Here is a 14,735-nt window from a genome sequence, read left to right on the forward strand (position 1 = left end):
GAGTGCTAAAGAAAATCGTAATGTGTCAAATGACTTCAAAACCATTTTAGATTTTCTTTACATGTTCTTAAATTTCAAGATAACCAACATAAAAATCTCTAACTAAATAAAACGAAACAATTCAACAAAATGATAAAATATATTATATGTACAACAGAAAGTCATAGACGTTGGACTCTGCTTAAGCCGAAATGTACCCCAAATTTTAGGATCCAACACAAACCTTAACAACAACCTACATTCTTAACCACACATTAATATTCATCAAAACACACGTGCACGAAATCACCACTCCTTATTACCATTTAAACTCATAACCAGTTTTTCATAGAACTAGAATGCAAATGGAGAAAGAAATGGCAGCGCCGCCAAAACATAAAGGTGGCTGGAGATCTATCAGATACATCATTGGTAACTACTGCTTAACCTTAGTCATGACATATGATGATGTTTTGTTGTTTGACGATGTTTTTGTTTGAAACAGGAAATGAGTCATTTGAGAAATTGGCGTCCATGAGTTTGGTTATGAACATGACGGTTTATTTACGTTCAAACTATAACATGAGTGGGATTTTTCTTGTGAATGTGGTTACCATTTGGATTGGAACCTCTAACATATGGTCATTAGCTGGTGCTTTCATCTCCGACGCGTATATTGGCAAATATCGCACTCTTCTTTACGCCTCCATAGCGTCTCTTTTGGTACGTATGTGTATTGTATTTGAATACCGTGACTACAGTTTATTCATAAAGTTTTATAACTAAGAAAATAATCACATACTGACATACATGCATATAGATGATACGAATTTAATTAGTATTATCGCAACATCTAAACTACCCCTTAACATATAGGGAAAAATCTCAAAATGTCGGTTTAACATTTTGTCTATTTGACTAGTCAACTCTCAAGAAAGTCCACCAAAAAATAGTAGCCAGGATTTTAATCATCACCAATTTTATGCCAACCAAGAAATGCCAAGTGTCAAAAATATCCGGTCATAAACTTTTGTAAAGCAACATTCGAAACTTAGCGAAGTACCATTCAACAATTTTACAAATAAAAACTTATAGCATATTATATGGACCAAATATAAAAGTTAACAAAATAACTTTTTGTGGACTTATTTTACTCCAAAATTCATCCATGGGGCACTTCAAAATTAGAAACTTGGATATGATAGTCTTTGTTGTAACACAAAGATACACAAGTTTATTGATGTTTATGTTATTATTATTATTACTAAAGGCAAGAACTCCTTTTAAATGTAAACAGTCACATGAATATAATCCTGTTATTTAAACAGGGCATGGGCATGATGACATTAACCGCAGGCGTACCAAGTTTCAGACCACCCAAATGCACACACTTTCCCAACTGCATCATGCCAGAAAACTGGCAACTAGGCCTTCTTTTCACCGGACTCGGCCTCCTAGCCTTCGGAGCGGGCGGGTTAAGACCCTGCGGTATTGCTTTTGGGGCTGACCAGTTCAACACAACCACCGCCAAAGGACGTAAACAACTCACAAGTTTCTTCAACTTATGGTACTTATCATTCACTCTAGCTCTAATTATAGCACTCACTGGAGTTGTCTACATCCAAACCAACATCAGTTGGGTTATCGGGTTCGCTATCCCGACTGCTTGCCTGTTGTTTTCCCTCATTGTGTTCTTGATTGGAAGGGATACTTATATTATGAAGAAACCAGAAGGAAGTGTTTTTTCAGATATTGTTAAAGTTATTTTTGCTTCATTTAAAAAACGTGATATAACATATGACCATGTATCAAAACACTCCTTTTATCACCCACAACAAGAATCCAATATTGTTAGAACACAAAGATTTAAATGCTTAGATAAAGCAGCTATGATTATCGACCCGAATGAGCTAAACACTAAGGGCGTACCCGAAAACAAGTGGAGGTTATGTAGCGTCCAACAAGTCGAAAACTTTAAGTGTGTCGTTGGGATCTTGCCAATTTGGGTGTCGGGTGTGGGATGCATGCTTGTGATCGATCAACAAAGCACGTTCGGTGTCCTTCAAGCCATACAAATGACTAGAACAATCGGGTCGAAATTCGAGATACCACCCGGGTGGATGATTGAGACTGCGATGGTCACATTGTCAGTATGGATATTTATTTACGAAGGGATTTACGTCCCTAAACTTATGAAACTTTTAAAAAGGGACACCCGATTAACAATGGTCATGCGAGTTAGAATCGGCATAATCATGTCGATTTTATGCATGGTTACTGCTGGGATTATCGAAAGAAAACGTCGTGAATCCGCATTAAACAGCCATGCCTACGTTGCGCCATTACACGTATTTTGGTTGATTCCTCAGTTCATGCTTTCGGGTTTAACCGAAGCGTTTGATAGTGTAGCAATGATGGAGTTTTTCACTACTCAAATGCCCGAAAGCATGCGAACGGTTGCGAGTGCCATCTTTTTCATCACATTATCAGTGTCAAGCTACTTAAGCTCGCTTATTGTTAATATAATTCATAAACTAACAGGGAAAAAAGGAATGAATCCGTGGTTAGGTGGTCATGATCTAAACAGGAACAGGCTGGATTATTACTACTACATTATTGCGGGTTTGGGGGTTTTGAATTTGATTTATTTCACGTTTGTTGGTTCCAAGTTTTTGGCTCCGGCGAAAGTTATCGCGGTGGAGGAGATGCAGGAGGTTGAAGAAGGTGGCAATCTGTCTAGAGGATATCATGAATTATGAGAAAGGAAGAGGGTGGTGTAAATTTGTTATTTATGATACTTTTATAAAATCAGTTGTTCATCAATGATCAAAATTTTTTACCGTTATTTGTTTTTCTTAACAACTAATATTTTACATCTAAATTCACTAACCTGTGTATTGCATGATTTGAGCAATTATTACACCATCATACGGTTCGGTTTCTGTCAGTTTTAGCGCTAAAAGCAAACAAAAAACTGAAACTTTAGCTTTTGAAATTCTGAAACCATTAGATTTCAGTTTTTGATTTACGTTTTCGTTTTGGTTATTTTGAATTTTGTCATTTGATTTTGAAAATTTTTGATCTTAAAGAAGCCAGCCGAAAATATTGAATTTGGGTATAAAGAATTTTGTTAATTATTAACTAATTGATTATTATTATGCATTTGGCCAAAATATATGATTTACATAACATTAATTTTTTTTATAAAATAGTTAATGTAAAAAGATAAAAAAAATTAAAATATATAAATTCGTTTTAGTTTTTTCAGTTTTTATTACAATAAAAACCAAAACCGAACTGTAAATTTCGATTTTTGCAAAAACATAAATCTAAACTGTTGATTTTTATTTCTATTCGATTTTAAGTTTTGAATAGTTTTTTTTTTGTTTCTTGCACCCCTGCTAGAAATTCTATTGTACTATTTGGATTTGGGGAGTGCTCTTTTGGTTAGGACTGTTCAAAGGGTAAGATCCTACCCTTTTACCTAATATCCTATCTGGACCCTTTACCCTTTTAGAAAGAAATGTGGACCCAAGACCCTACCCTATAAACAATAAAAGGGTCGGGTATATAAGGGTTTCATGGGTCCAACCCTTTACCCTTTAAAGCAGTAATCACAACTCATTTTCTGTATTTACTAGTTGCATATCTCATATATGATTTTAATATATGAATCTATAACAATTATACTTTTATTAATAACACAGTAAACTTTAACTTCGAAAGTTTATCAACCATTTTGAACCGATGCAAATAATATTCACATTCACAAATTACATGTAGAGAACAATTCCGTGATTTTCACATATATATGTTTCCAATGAGTAGTATGGCCTTTGATTTTTATTTTTCTTAGTAGTTGGGAAATTTATGATGAATCATATATAAAATACAAATCTCTCCTACATTTCAGATTAATCGTGAATCTGATGTATATCTATTTAGAAACTAGTAAACGGGTAAAGGGTTTGAAAAAGGGTCGGACCCTTGAAACCTTTTTACCCTTTAAAGTGAAACTTAAATACCCTTTACCCGACCCATATTATATATTCGGGTCTAACTAAGAGTTTTACGAATTTGGTAAAAAGGTTTCAAGGATCTGACCCTTATCTTAACTTTTGGTATTTATCATTAATATCATATGAAGAGTGTCTAGTTTTTGGTTTTGATTTTTAAAAGTCTTGTACTTGACGTTCGGCCTGTGTGATGTAGTGCTCTCGGCCCAACAGTAAGCATACTGGGTTCATCTCTACCGTAGAGATTGGTTCAAATGTGTGCCATAAATTGGAAGATGGAAAGGATTCAAATTTAAAGTTACAGTGATAATGTTGTGTTGAGTATGCTGCATTTGCAGGTGTTGTGAGTGGCCTGACTTATGATGGTGTTTTGGGAAACTAAAATATGTAATGTAACATACTGACATAAATAGTGCTCTTATAATAATAATAAACTACACAAAATACTCGAATAAGTCTTATCAGTCGTCTATATTCTATATTTATTTTGATACTCTATTTTTGAAACCTCCTTGAGTCGGGCATTCAACCATCACCCTCGTTGTATTAATCAAAAGGCAAACTGTAGTTTTTTTACTACTTACTCTTAAATCTTAATATCCGAATAAGTATTTCTGAAACATGATATCAACCATTCATAATAAACTACACCCAATACCCGAATGAGTATTCTCAATACGAGATTTAAACCGTTTATACTGATTTTGACACTCTAAACTTGAAACCCCCTTGAGTTGGACATTAGCCATCACACTTGACGGGTGGATTGTAAAACCACCCTTAAGTGTAGTATTTCTCGTTAAAACGTATGCGCTTATGTTTAATTTCACGAATTTGGATTACTACACTATGTCGTGCGTTTGTAGGTACTGTGACATCTGCCCCGATCCGACCCGACCCAGGTACCCGTTTCCCTTATCCGATCTCTTTCTTTTGTGATTTAATATTTATTTATACTTATATTTTACTTTTAATAATAATAATATATTTTCCTTCCCGCCTCTTTCTCTCTCTTTCTTTCCGCCGTCCCGTCCCTCTCCTCCTCTCTTTCCGCCTTCTTTTCCCTCTTGTCGCCGTCCCGCCCTTACGCCTTGTTTCCCTCTTTTTCTTCTAACTCTTTGCTTGTCCTTTGTTCCTTCCCGCCTAAGGTTGTCTGCGCAGCTCCACGCGCCAGACCCCTTACAAGGAATCCTGCGTGATGACCACCTGTTTCAGCGATACGCGAGACGAACTCTTCTCGCAGCGCGCTAAGAATTGTAATTCTTCTCGCAGCGCGCTAAGAACGGTAGTTCTTCCCGCGACGCGCTAAGGATTGTAGTTCTTCTCGCAGCGCGCTAAGAATCGTAGTTCATCCCTCGACGCGCGAAGAATTACAGTTCTTCCCGCGGCGCGCTAGGAATTTTAGTTCCTCCCGCGGCGCGCTAAGAAATGTGATTCTTCCCGCGGCGCGCTTAGAAATGTAGTTCTTTCCGCGACGCGTTAAGGTTAGTTCTGTCTGCCTTCGCGCTCGCGCTCTCTTGACCTTCTGTGTCTGCCTTCGCGCTCGAGCCTTCTCGCGCTGAACCCTTTGAGTTTTCTTCTGTTTAATCTAGCCGTTTGCTTTTGTGTTGTCTTATCTTTTGTGCTGTTGACCTAACCTGCTTTATGTCTGAAAAGTTACTTTCGGCGCAGCATGCGCACCAACCCCATTGGTTGGCAGAAAAAGTGACTGACATAATCTTTTGAGATCTGCTTTTGCCATGCTTGACCAGTACCTTTTTCTGACCTGCCCATGCCTTTTTACTGTTCCCTGTCAGCTTTTTCTCTTTTTCCCTGCTGCCATATCTTTTGATATCTTTTGCTTTTGGAATCTTTTGCTTTTTGAGATCTTTTCCCCTTTTTCTAGGGATTGTGTTCCCTAGGGTTTCTCTATAAATAATAGTATTATTTTTCATAACACTACACACACAAAACACTTAATCTCTCCTGTTCTCCTTGCTCTCTCTGCCGCCTCCCTCTCTGCCTCCGTCTTCCTCCCTGTTCTGTCCTGCTCTTCCGGTAATATATATATATATATATATATATATAATAATTTACTTATGCTAACTTGTATCAAGACTTAAAACCGATCATTAAAACAATAATCTTATTTATAGGTTAACTTGTGCTTGTTTAAAGTTGGTTCTTGCTTTATCTTACACCGCATCGTTTATCAAGTGAGTAATCTCGTACCTAATCCCTTTTTGCTTTTAATGTTTTGGGATGTTCATGTGTTCATACAAACTTAGAGTCTTAAACTGTTTATGAACTTTAGTCGCGCAGTATCCCATGTGTTGAGGACGTAGACTTGGCTGTTTATTTGTATGTGTGGATCATTAACCGTCTTGTCGGTCTATTCCGCAGTTCTCATGGTACCATTAGATGAACACGGGAGAACTATCGTTTATGATTTTCTCTTTTGTTTGCACATGCACAGTTTGTCTTGTTTGTGAGCTCAATTGTGAGCACTGGCAGTCTATGAATCTTAGAGTTGATCCCGATCAGATTACACCCTTGTTGAAAACCAGACATACACATGTTGCGCGCAGATTTATTGTTAACTATGTATTGTATTAAACTTGATTTCTCACCAACACGCAAGTGTTTGACGTTTATTTTAACACATGTTCAGGTTTGCAGTAGCTGTTTTGGAGCTTGTGGACACATAGGAAGTTTTCTTTATTTTGGACCTAGATTAAAATGTATCAAGACAAGTTTTTGCTGTTCGAATATTATGATTTATAATATATTGATTTATGATGATTTATGTTATCTTGTGTTTACTCTGCGCGTGCGCGAATGAATGTATTTATTAAATATTGACACCCAATAGTGTCACGAGTAATGAAACAATATGTGGCGCCCCGATGTATAATCCGCCTTTGGTCGGGGTGTTACAGATTGGTATCAGAGCTCGTTGACTTTAGGATAGGTGGTTAGACGTAACGGCCTAGAATACCTAAGAGTCCCTTCTCGCGCATGAGAGAAATCTCATGTTTGCGCGCTTATTGTTAATTACTCGTTGTTTATGAATATGCTCGCGCTTGCGCAGTATATGATTTTATGATTTATTTCGCGATATTTCGACTTTTGCTGAATTTCGATTTTTATTGATTTTTCTTGCATATTCGTTTGTTGGGATTTGAAAATCCGAAAAGTCATGGTGGTACATGAATAGTTGATTTTCAATTTCCATTTACGATTATGTTCTGAGGTTGGAGACTTGAAAAGTCATGGTGATACATGAATTGTCAACCTCCAATACTCATTTTCTTGTATGTTTTATATTGAAGATTGAAAAGTCATGGTGATACATGAATCGTCAATCTCCAATACTCGTTTGCTCGTATATTTTAAATTGGGAATTCGGAAAGTCATGGTGATACATGAATTGTCGATTCTTGATTCGAATTCGTTACCTTTATTAAGTCTGCATTTAGGGTCATTTATTTTACTTTAACTTTTGACAGTAACTGACTCCGTGAAACCAAGCTTTTCGAGGTTATACTTTGTGCTAAAACCAAGATATTAACTAAAATTAAAACTTTTATAGAATGCCTCCGCTATCTCGTCGCCATCTCAAGAAGAAAGAAGCCGCGCGCAGACGCTCGCAGCAACGTTCCCAGGAAATGGCCGCCGCAATAGCCCAAGCCTTGAGCCAAAACAATACCAACACCTCTGGTTACAACATTAAGTCCTTTAACGCGGGTAACCCTCCAAAGTTCACAGGTCTTGAAGGAGCCACCGTGATGCTCCAGTGGCTTGAGAAAATAGAAAACACTTTCCTCCACACCCAATGCCCCTCAGACAGACGAACCCTATATGCTTCCAGTGTCCTGGAATCCAGAGCGCTTACATGGTGGAATGGAGTAGCTCATGCGCGTGGCGCAGAGGCTGCTACCAGCATGCTCTGGGAGGAATTTAAGGAAATTCTGACGCGAGAATTCTGCCCTCCCAACGAAGTTAAGCGCCTGGAGGAAGAATTCTGGAACTTGAAGCAATACAGCGGTGAAGCGCGCGAGTACGCGACGCGCTTCCATAAACTAAGCCTGCTTGTCCCTCACCTTGTTACCCCTTCCCGCCGAGCCATAGAGAAATTCCTTGGGGGTCTCCCCATGGAAATTCAAGATTCTGTATGGGCCAGAAACCCAGTAACCCTCTCTGACGCCATTGAGTTGGCCGCTGTGCGCAGCGACAACCATGTCAGAGCAGGAACCCTGTTCCTGCGGGGAACAGAAAAGACCAAACTCACCAAGACTGCCCCTGAACCAACAGAAACCAAACCCGAACCCTCAAACCGTAACAACCTCAAGCGCAGGCGCAAGGCCTATGCGCTTACCAACCCGCCCATTGTCCAGCAACCCATCTACCAACCCCCAGTTTACGCGCCTAACCCTCTGTCAGCCTACCCAACACCTCCTGTAGCCCACAACTATGCCTTAACCAATCCAGCACTCCCTGCCCCGCCAACTAAGAAACCTTACACAGGAAACCACCCCTTTTGCCCAACCTGTAGACTCCACCACCCACCTCAAGTCCCATGTCGACTTTGTAACCGATGTGGCCGCGCTGGTCACCTTGCAGAAAACTGTAGAGTCCTTCCCGCCAATCCAATTGCGCCAACACCACCAGTCTACCCGCAAAACCCTCAACCAACCTACCAAAACCCACGACCCAGATCGTGCTTTAACTGCGGTGATCCCAGTCATTTCCGGAACGCGTGCCCAAGGCTACAAGTTCAGATTACGCAAGCGAATCCGGTGAACCAGATTTCAAACCAAGTGACGCGTGGACGAGCTTTTAACATAACCGCGCACCAAGCGCAAGCGAATAATGACGTAGTTAATGGTACATTTTTGCTTAACGGATTTTATGCTTCTGTACTTTTTGATACTGGCGCCGATCGAAGTTTTATTTCTCGCGCCTTCGAGCAGAAGCTTGCGCGACCGCGCGATAACTTAAAAGAAGATTTTTCAGTTGAATTGGCTAACGGTGAAACTGTTTTAATTAACTCTGTGATTAAAGATTGCACGCTTAACCTTAACGAAAACGATTTTCTGATCGACCTCATCCCCATGCCTCTTGGAAGCTTTGATGTTATCATTGGTATGGACTGGCTCTCGAAGAATCGCGCCGAAGTTATTTGTGCCAAGAAGATGATTCGCATACCTCGAGAAAATGGTGATCTTCACATCTACGGCGAAAAACTCTCCCGCGGTCTTAAGCTTATGTCTTGCGCCGAAGCCCAAAGGCTTATGCGGAAGAAGTGTGTTGCATTCTTAGCCCATGTGGTCAAACCTGCTGAAGAGAAGAAGCTTCGCGATATCCCCGTTGTGCGTGATTTCCCTGAAGTTTTTCCTGATGATCTTCCTGGTATCCCTCCCGCTCGTGAAGTCGAGTTTCGTATTGATCTTGTCCCTGGTGCTTCCCCCGTAGCCAAATCTCCTTACCGTCTTGCGCCCGCTGAGATGCAAGAATTGGCAAGCCAACTTCAAGAGTTGACAGCTAAAGGATTCATTCGCCCTAGCTCTTCGCCCTGGGGTGCTCCGGTGTTGTTCGTTAAAAAGAAAGATGGATCGTTTCGCATGTGTATTGATTACCGCGAGTTGAACAAACTCACCATTAAAAACCGGTATCCCTTACCGCGTATTGACGACCTCTTTGATCAACTCCAAGGTGCCTCTTGTTTCTCGAAGATTGATCTCCGCTCTGGCTATCACCAGTTGCGCATCCGCGATGAAGATGTTCCGAAGACTGCTTTTCGAACTCGTTATGGCCATTTTGAATTCTTGGTCATGTCCTTCGGTCTAACCAACGCACCCGCCGTTTTCATGGATCTAATGAGTCGGGTGTGTAGGCCTTTCTTGGATAAATTCGTGATCGTGTTTATCGATGATGTTCTGGTGTATTCTAAGACCAAGACCGAGCATGAGCAACATCTTCGGTTGGTGTTGCAAAAGCTTCGAACCGAGCAGCTCTATGCTAAGCTTTCCAAGTGTGAATTCTGGTCTGATGAAGTACAGTTTCTTGGCCATGTTGTGAACAAGATGGGTATTCATGTCGACCCATCCAAAATTGAAGCAATCAAGAACTGGATTACGCCATCCTCTCCTTCCGAGATCCGTTCCTTTCTAGGCTTAGCTGGTTATTACCGGCGTTTCATTTCGAACTTCTCAAAGATCGCTTTGCCTTTAACAGCTCTAACGCACAAAGGTAAACCATATATTTAGGGCTCGAAGCAAGAAGAAGCCTTTCTGACGCTCAAGCGTCTGTTGTGTGAAGCTCCTGTTCTTGCGCTACCTGAGGGTAATGATGATTTTGTCGTGTATTGCGATGCCTCCAACCAAGGTCTCGGTTGTGTTCTTATGCAACGAGGCAAGGTTATCGCTTACGCATCAAGGCAACTTAAGGTTCATGAAAAGAATTATACAACTCACGACCTCGAACTAGGTGCAGTTGTTTTTGCCTTGAAGATCTGGAGACACTACCTTTATGGTACTAAGTGTATCCTCTACACTGACCATAAAAGCCTTCAGCATATCTTTGATCAGAAGGAACTTAACATGAGACAACGCCGATGGAACGAACTCATCAGCGATTACGATTGTGAGATCCGGTATCATCCTGGTAAGGCTAATGTGGTAGCCGATGCGCTCAGCCGAAAACCCTGCCAGCTTAACTGTATCTTGCCGCGCACCCAGCTTCACTTTGCGCCGATTCAGAGCAACCTTGAATCGCGCATTCGTGACGCACAGCGCGCATCCATCAGTAATGGTAATCTTCGCGCCGAGTTAGCGTGTGGCGCGGAAGCGCACTTTGTCCCTAATCTGAGTGGAATTCTCTGCTATCTTAATCGCATCTGGATTCCCTTTGATGAGAATCTTCGCGCTGATATCCTGAGTGAAGCGCACAAATCTCGATATTCCGTTCATCCCGGCGCTGATAAGATGTACAAGGATTTGCGCATTACTTATTGGTGGCCCGGTATGAAAAAGGATATTGCTGTGTTCGTAGCTAAATGTCTGACTTGTTCTAAAGTGAAAGCTGAACACCAACGCCCATCTGGTTTGCTCGAACAACCAGAAATTCCTACGTGGAAATGGGAATGTGTAGCGATGGACTTTATTACCAAGTTACCTTTGACAGCAAGCAAACATGATAGCATTTGGGTAATAGTGGATCGTTTGACTAAGTCTGCTCACTTCCTGCCCATTCGTGAAAACTACCGTGTTGAGCAACTCACGCAGCTTTATGTCAAGGAAATTGTCTGCCGCCATGGTACTCCTTTGAGCATCATATCCGATCGCGATGGCCGTTTTATATCTCGCTTTTGGAAATCTCTCCAATCTGCGCTAGGAACTCGCTTGGACATGAGTACGGCATATCATCCTCAGACTGACGGTCAGTCTGAGCGAACTATTCAAACTCTTGAGGATATGCTCCGATCTTGTGTTCTTGATTTTAGAGGTAATTGGGATTCGCACCTGCCTTTGATCGAGTTCTCTTATAATAACAGCTATCATTCCAGTATCGGTATGGCCCCATTTGAAGCACTTTACGGTCGTAAGTGCCGCTCCCCGATCTGTTGGAGCGAAGTGGGTGAAACTCAAATCACAGGACCCGAACTTGTTCAAGAGACAACCGATAAAATCGCCAAGATCCGTGATCATCTGCTGACTGCCAGAAGCCGACAGAAGAGTTACGCAGATCGTAGGCGGAAGCCTCTCGAATTTCAAGTTGGTGATCTTGTTCTCCTCAAAGTGTCGCCCTGGAAGGGTGTTGTCCGCTTTGGGAAGAAAGGTAAGCTTGCTCCTCGATATGTTGGACCATTCAAGATTCTCGCGCGTGTAGGAAAAGTTGCCTACAGACTTGACCTGCCGCCCGCGCTCAGTAATGTGCATCCAACGTTCCATGTATCCAATCTCAAGAAGTGTTTAGCTGACGAGAACCTTCACATTCCACTTGATGAAGTTCAAGTTGATGAATCTATGCATTTCGTTGAGAAGCCTGTTGAGATTATGGATCGCGAGGTTAAGCAAACCAAGGGCAGTCGTATCCCTATCGTGAAAGTTCGTTGGGAGTCCAAGCGCGGAGCCGAGTTTACATGGGAAAGGGAAGATCAAATGAAGATCAAGTACCCGCACCTGTTCTCTGCGCAACCTACTTCGAGATAAATTTCGGGACGAAATTTCTTAAAGTAGGGGAGACTGTGACATCTGCCCCGATCCGACCCGACCCAGGTACCCGTTTCCCTTATCCGATCTCTTTCTTTTGTGATTTAATATTTATTTATACTTATATTTTACTTTTAATAATAATAATATATTTTCCTTCCCGCCTCTTTCTCTCTCTTTCTTTCCGCCGTCCCGTCCCTCTCCTCCTCTCTTTCCGCCTTCTTTTCCCTCTTGTCGCCGTCCCGCCCTTACGCCTTGTTTCCCTCTTTTTCTTCTAACTCTTTGCTTGTCCTTTGTTCCTTCCCGCCTAAGGTTGTCTGCGCAGCTCCACGCGCCAGACCCCTTACAAGGAATCCTGCGTGATGACCACCTGTTTCAGCGATACGCGAGACGAACTCTTCTCGCAGCGCGCTAAGAATTGTAATTCTTCTCGCAGCGCGCTAAGAACGGTAGTTCTTCCCGCGACGCGCTAAGGATTGTAGTTCTTCTCGCAGCGCGCTAAGAATCGTAGTTCATCCCTCGACGCGCGAAGAATTATAGTTCTTCCCGCGGCGCGCTAGGAATTTTAGTTCCTCCCGCGGCGCGCTAAGAAATGTGATTCTTCCCGCGGCGCGCTTAGAAATGTAGTTCTTTCCGCGACGCGTTAAGGTTAGTTCTGTCTGCCTTCGCGCTCGCGCTCTCTTGACCTTCTGTGTCTGCCTTCGCGCTCGAGCCTTCTCGCGCTGAACCCTTTGAGTTTTCTTCTGTTTAATCTAGCCGTTTGCTTTTGTGTTGTCTTATCTTTTGTGCTGTTGACCTAACCTGCTTTATGTCTGAAAAGTTACTTTCGGCGCAGCATGCGCACCAACCCCATTGGTTGGCAGAAAAAGTGACTGACATAATCTTTTGAGATCTGCTTTTGCCATGCTTGACCAGTACCTTTTTCTGACCTGCCCATGCCTTTTTACTGTTCCCTGTCAGCTTTTTCTCTTTTTCCCTGCTGCCATATCTTTTGATATCTTTTGCTTTTGGAATCTTTTGCTTTTTGAGATCTTTTCCCCTTTTTCTAGGGATTGTGTTCCCTAGGGTTTCTCTATAAATAATAGTATTATTTTTCCTAACACTACACACACAAAACACTTAATCTCTCCTGTTCTCCTTGCTCTCTCTGCCGCCTCCCTCTCTGCCTCCGTCTTCCTCCCTGTTCTGTCCTGCTCTTCCGGTAATATATATATATATATATATAATAATTTACTTATGCTAACTTGTATCAAGACTTAAAACCGATCATTAAAACAATAATCTTATTTATAGGTTAACTTGTGCTTGTTTAAAGTTGGTTCTTGCTTTATCTTACACCGCATCGTTTATCAAGTGAGTAATCTCGTACCTAATCCCTTTTTGCTTTTAATGTTTTGGGATGTTCATGTGTTCATACAAACTTAGAGTCTTAAACTGTTTATGAACTTTAGTCGCGCAGTATCCCATGTGTTGAGGACGTAGACTTGGCTGTTTATTTGTATGTGTGGATCATTAACCGTCTTGTCGGTCTATTCCGCAGTTCTCATGGTACCATTAGATGAACACGGGAGAACTATCGTTTATGATTTTCTCTTTTGTTTGCACATGCACAGTTTGTCTTGTTTGTGAGCTCAATTGTGAGCACTGGCAGTCTATGAATCTTAGAGTTGATCCCGATCAGATTACACCCTTGTTGAAAACCAGACATACACATGTTGCGCGCAGATTTATTGTTAACTATGTATTGTATTAAACTTGATTTCTCACCAACACGCAAGTGTTTGACGTTTATTTTAACACATGTTCAGGTTTGCAGTAGCTGTTTTGGAGCTTGTGGACACATAGGAAGTTTTCTTTATTTTGGACCTAGATTAAAATGTATCAAGACAAGTTTTTGCTGTTCGAATATTATGATTTATAATATATTGATTTATGATGATTTATGTTATCTTGTGTTTACTCTGCGCGTGCGCGAATGAATGTATTTATTAAATATTGACACCCAATAGTGTCACGAGTAATGAAACAATATGTGGCGCCCCGATGTATAATCCGCCTTTGGTCGGGGTGTTACAGGTACAAGTGCTAAAAATGGCGATTCAAGTGAACTATGTTGGAGAGGAGCAAAGGACTCGAGAGCTGACGATGGCAGTCAACAAGTCAAAGAAGATCAAGTGTGTTGGAGCTGAGGCTACCGTAGCTTACGGTAGCCACCGTAAGCTACGGTAGGGTTCCACCGTAGCTTCCTACCACAAACTATTAGAACCTACCGTAGTGGTTTTCAAAGCCACCGTAAGCTACGGTGGCCACCGTGGCTTACGGTGGGGCCTGCACGCTGGTGACGATTACAACTCCAATTTGATGTTATAATGGGCTTTTGAGATCCTTTTCATGATATTCCGATTTAGACATTTGTGTGGGGTGATTTTGGTGCCTTGAAACAATATTTTGGGTGATTTTAATTGAAGATTAACACTATAATCTTTGATTGCTTTGGATTAAAGATTGAATCAATGATGGCAATCATGTGTGGCTAAACCCTTTGGTG

The 14,735-nt window shown here is 41.3% G+C and overlaps 1 protein-coding gene across 1 annotated transcript; it reads left to right on the forward strand.

The window, feature by feature from the left end:
* The first annotated feature begins 344 nt into the window (after positions 1-344).
* LOC143590648 (protein NRT1/ PTR FAMILY 2.8) lies at positions 345-2,738 on the forward strand. The gene is made up of 3 exons (XM_077071070.1): positions 345-411; positions 485-702; positions 1,308-2,738. The coding sequence occupies exons 1-3, from the start codon at positions 345-347 to the stop codon at positions 2,736-2,738; spliced, it is 1,716 nt and encodes a 571-aa protein (XP_076927185.1).
* Positions 2,739-14,735: the final 11,997 nt, after the last annotated feature.

This window comes from Bidens hawaiensis, unplaced genomic scaffold (genome assembly GCF_021521415.1).
Source record: "Bidens hawaiensis isolate Kalapana, Puna unplaced genomic scaffold, B.hawaiensis_p1.1 tig00038705_1, whole genome shotgun sequence".
NCBI classification, from domain to species: Eukaryota; Viridiplantae; Streptophyta; class Magnoliopsida; order Asterales; family Asteraceae; genus Bidens; species Bidens hawaiensis.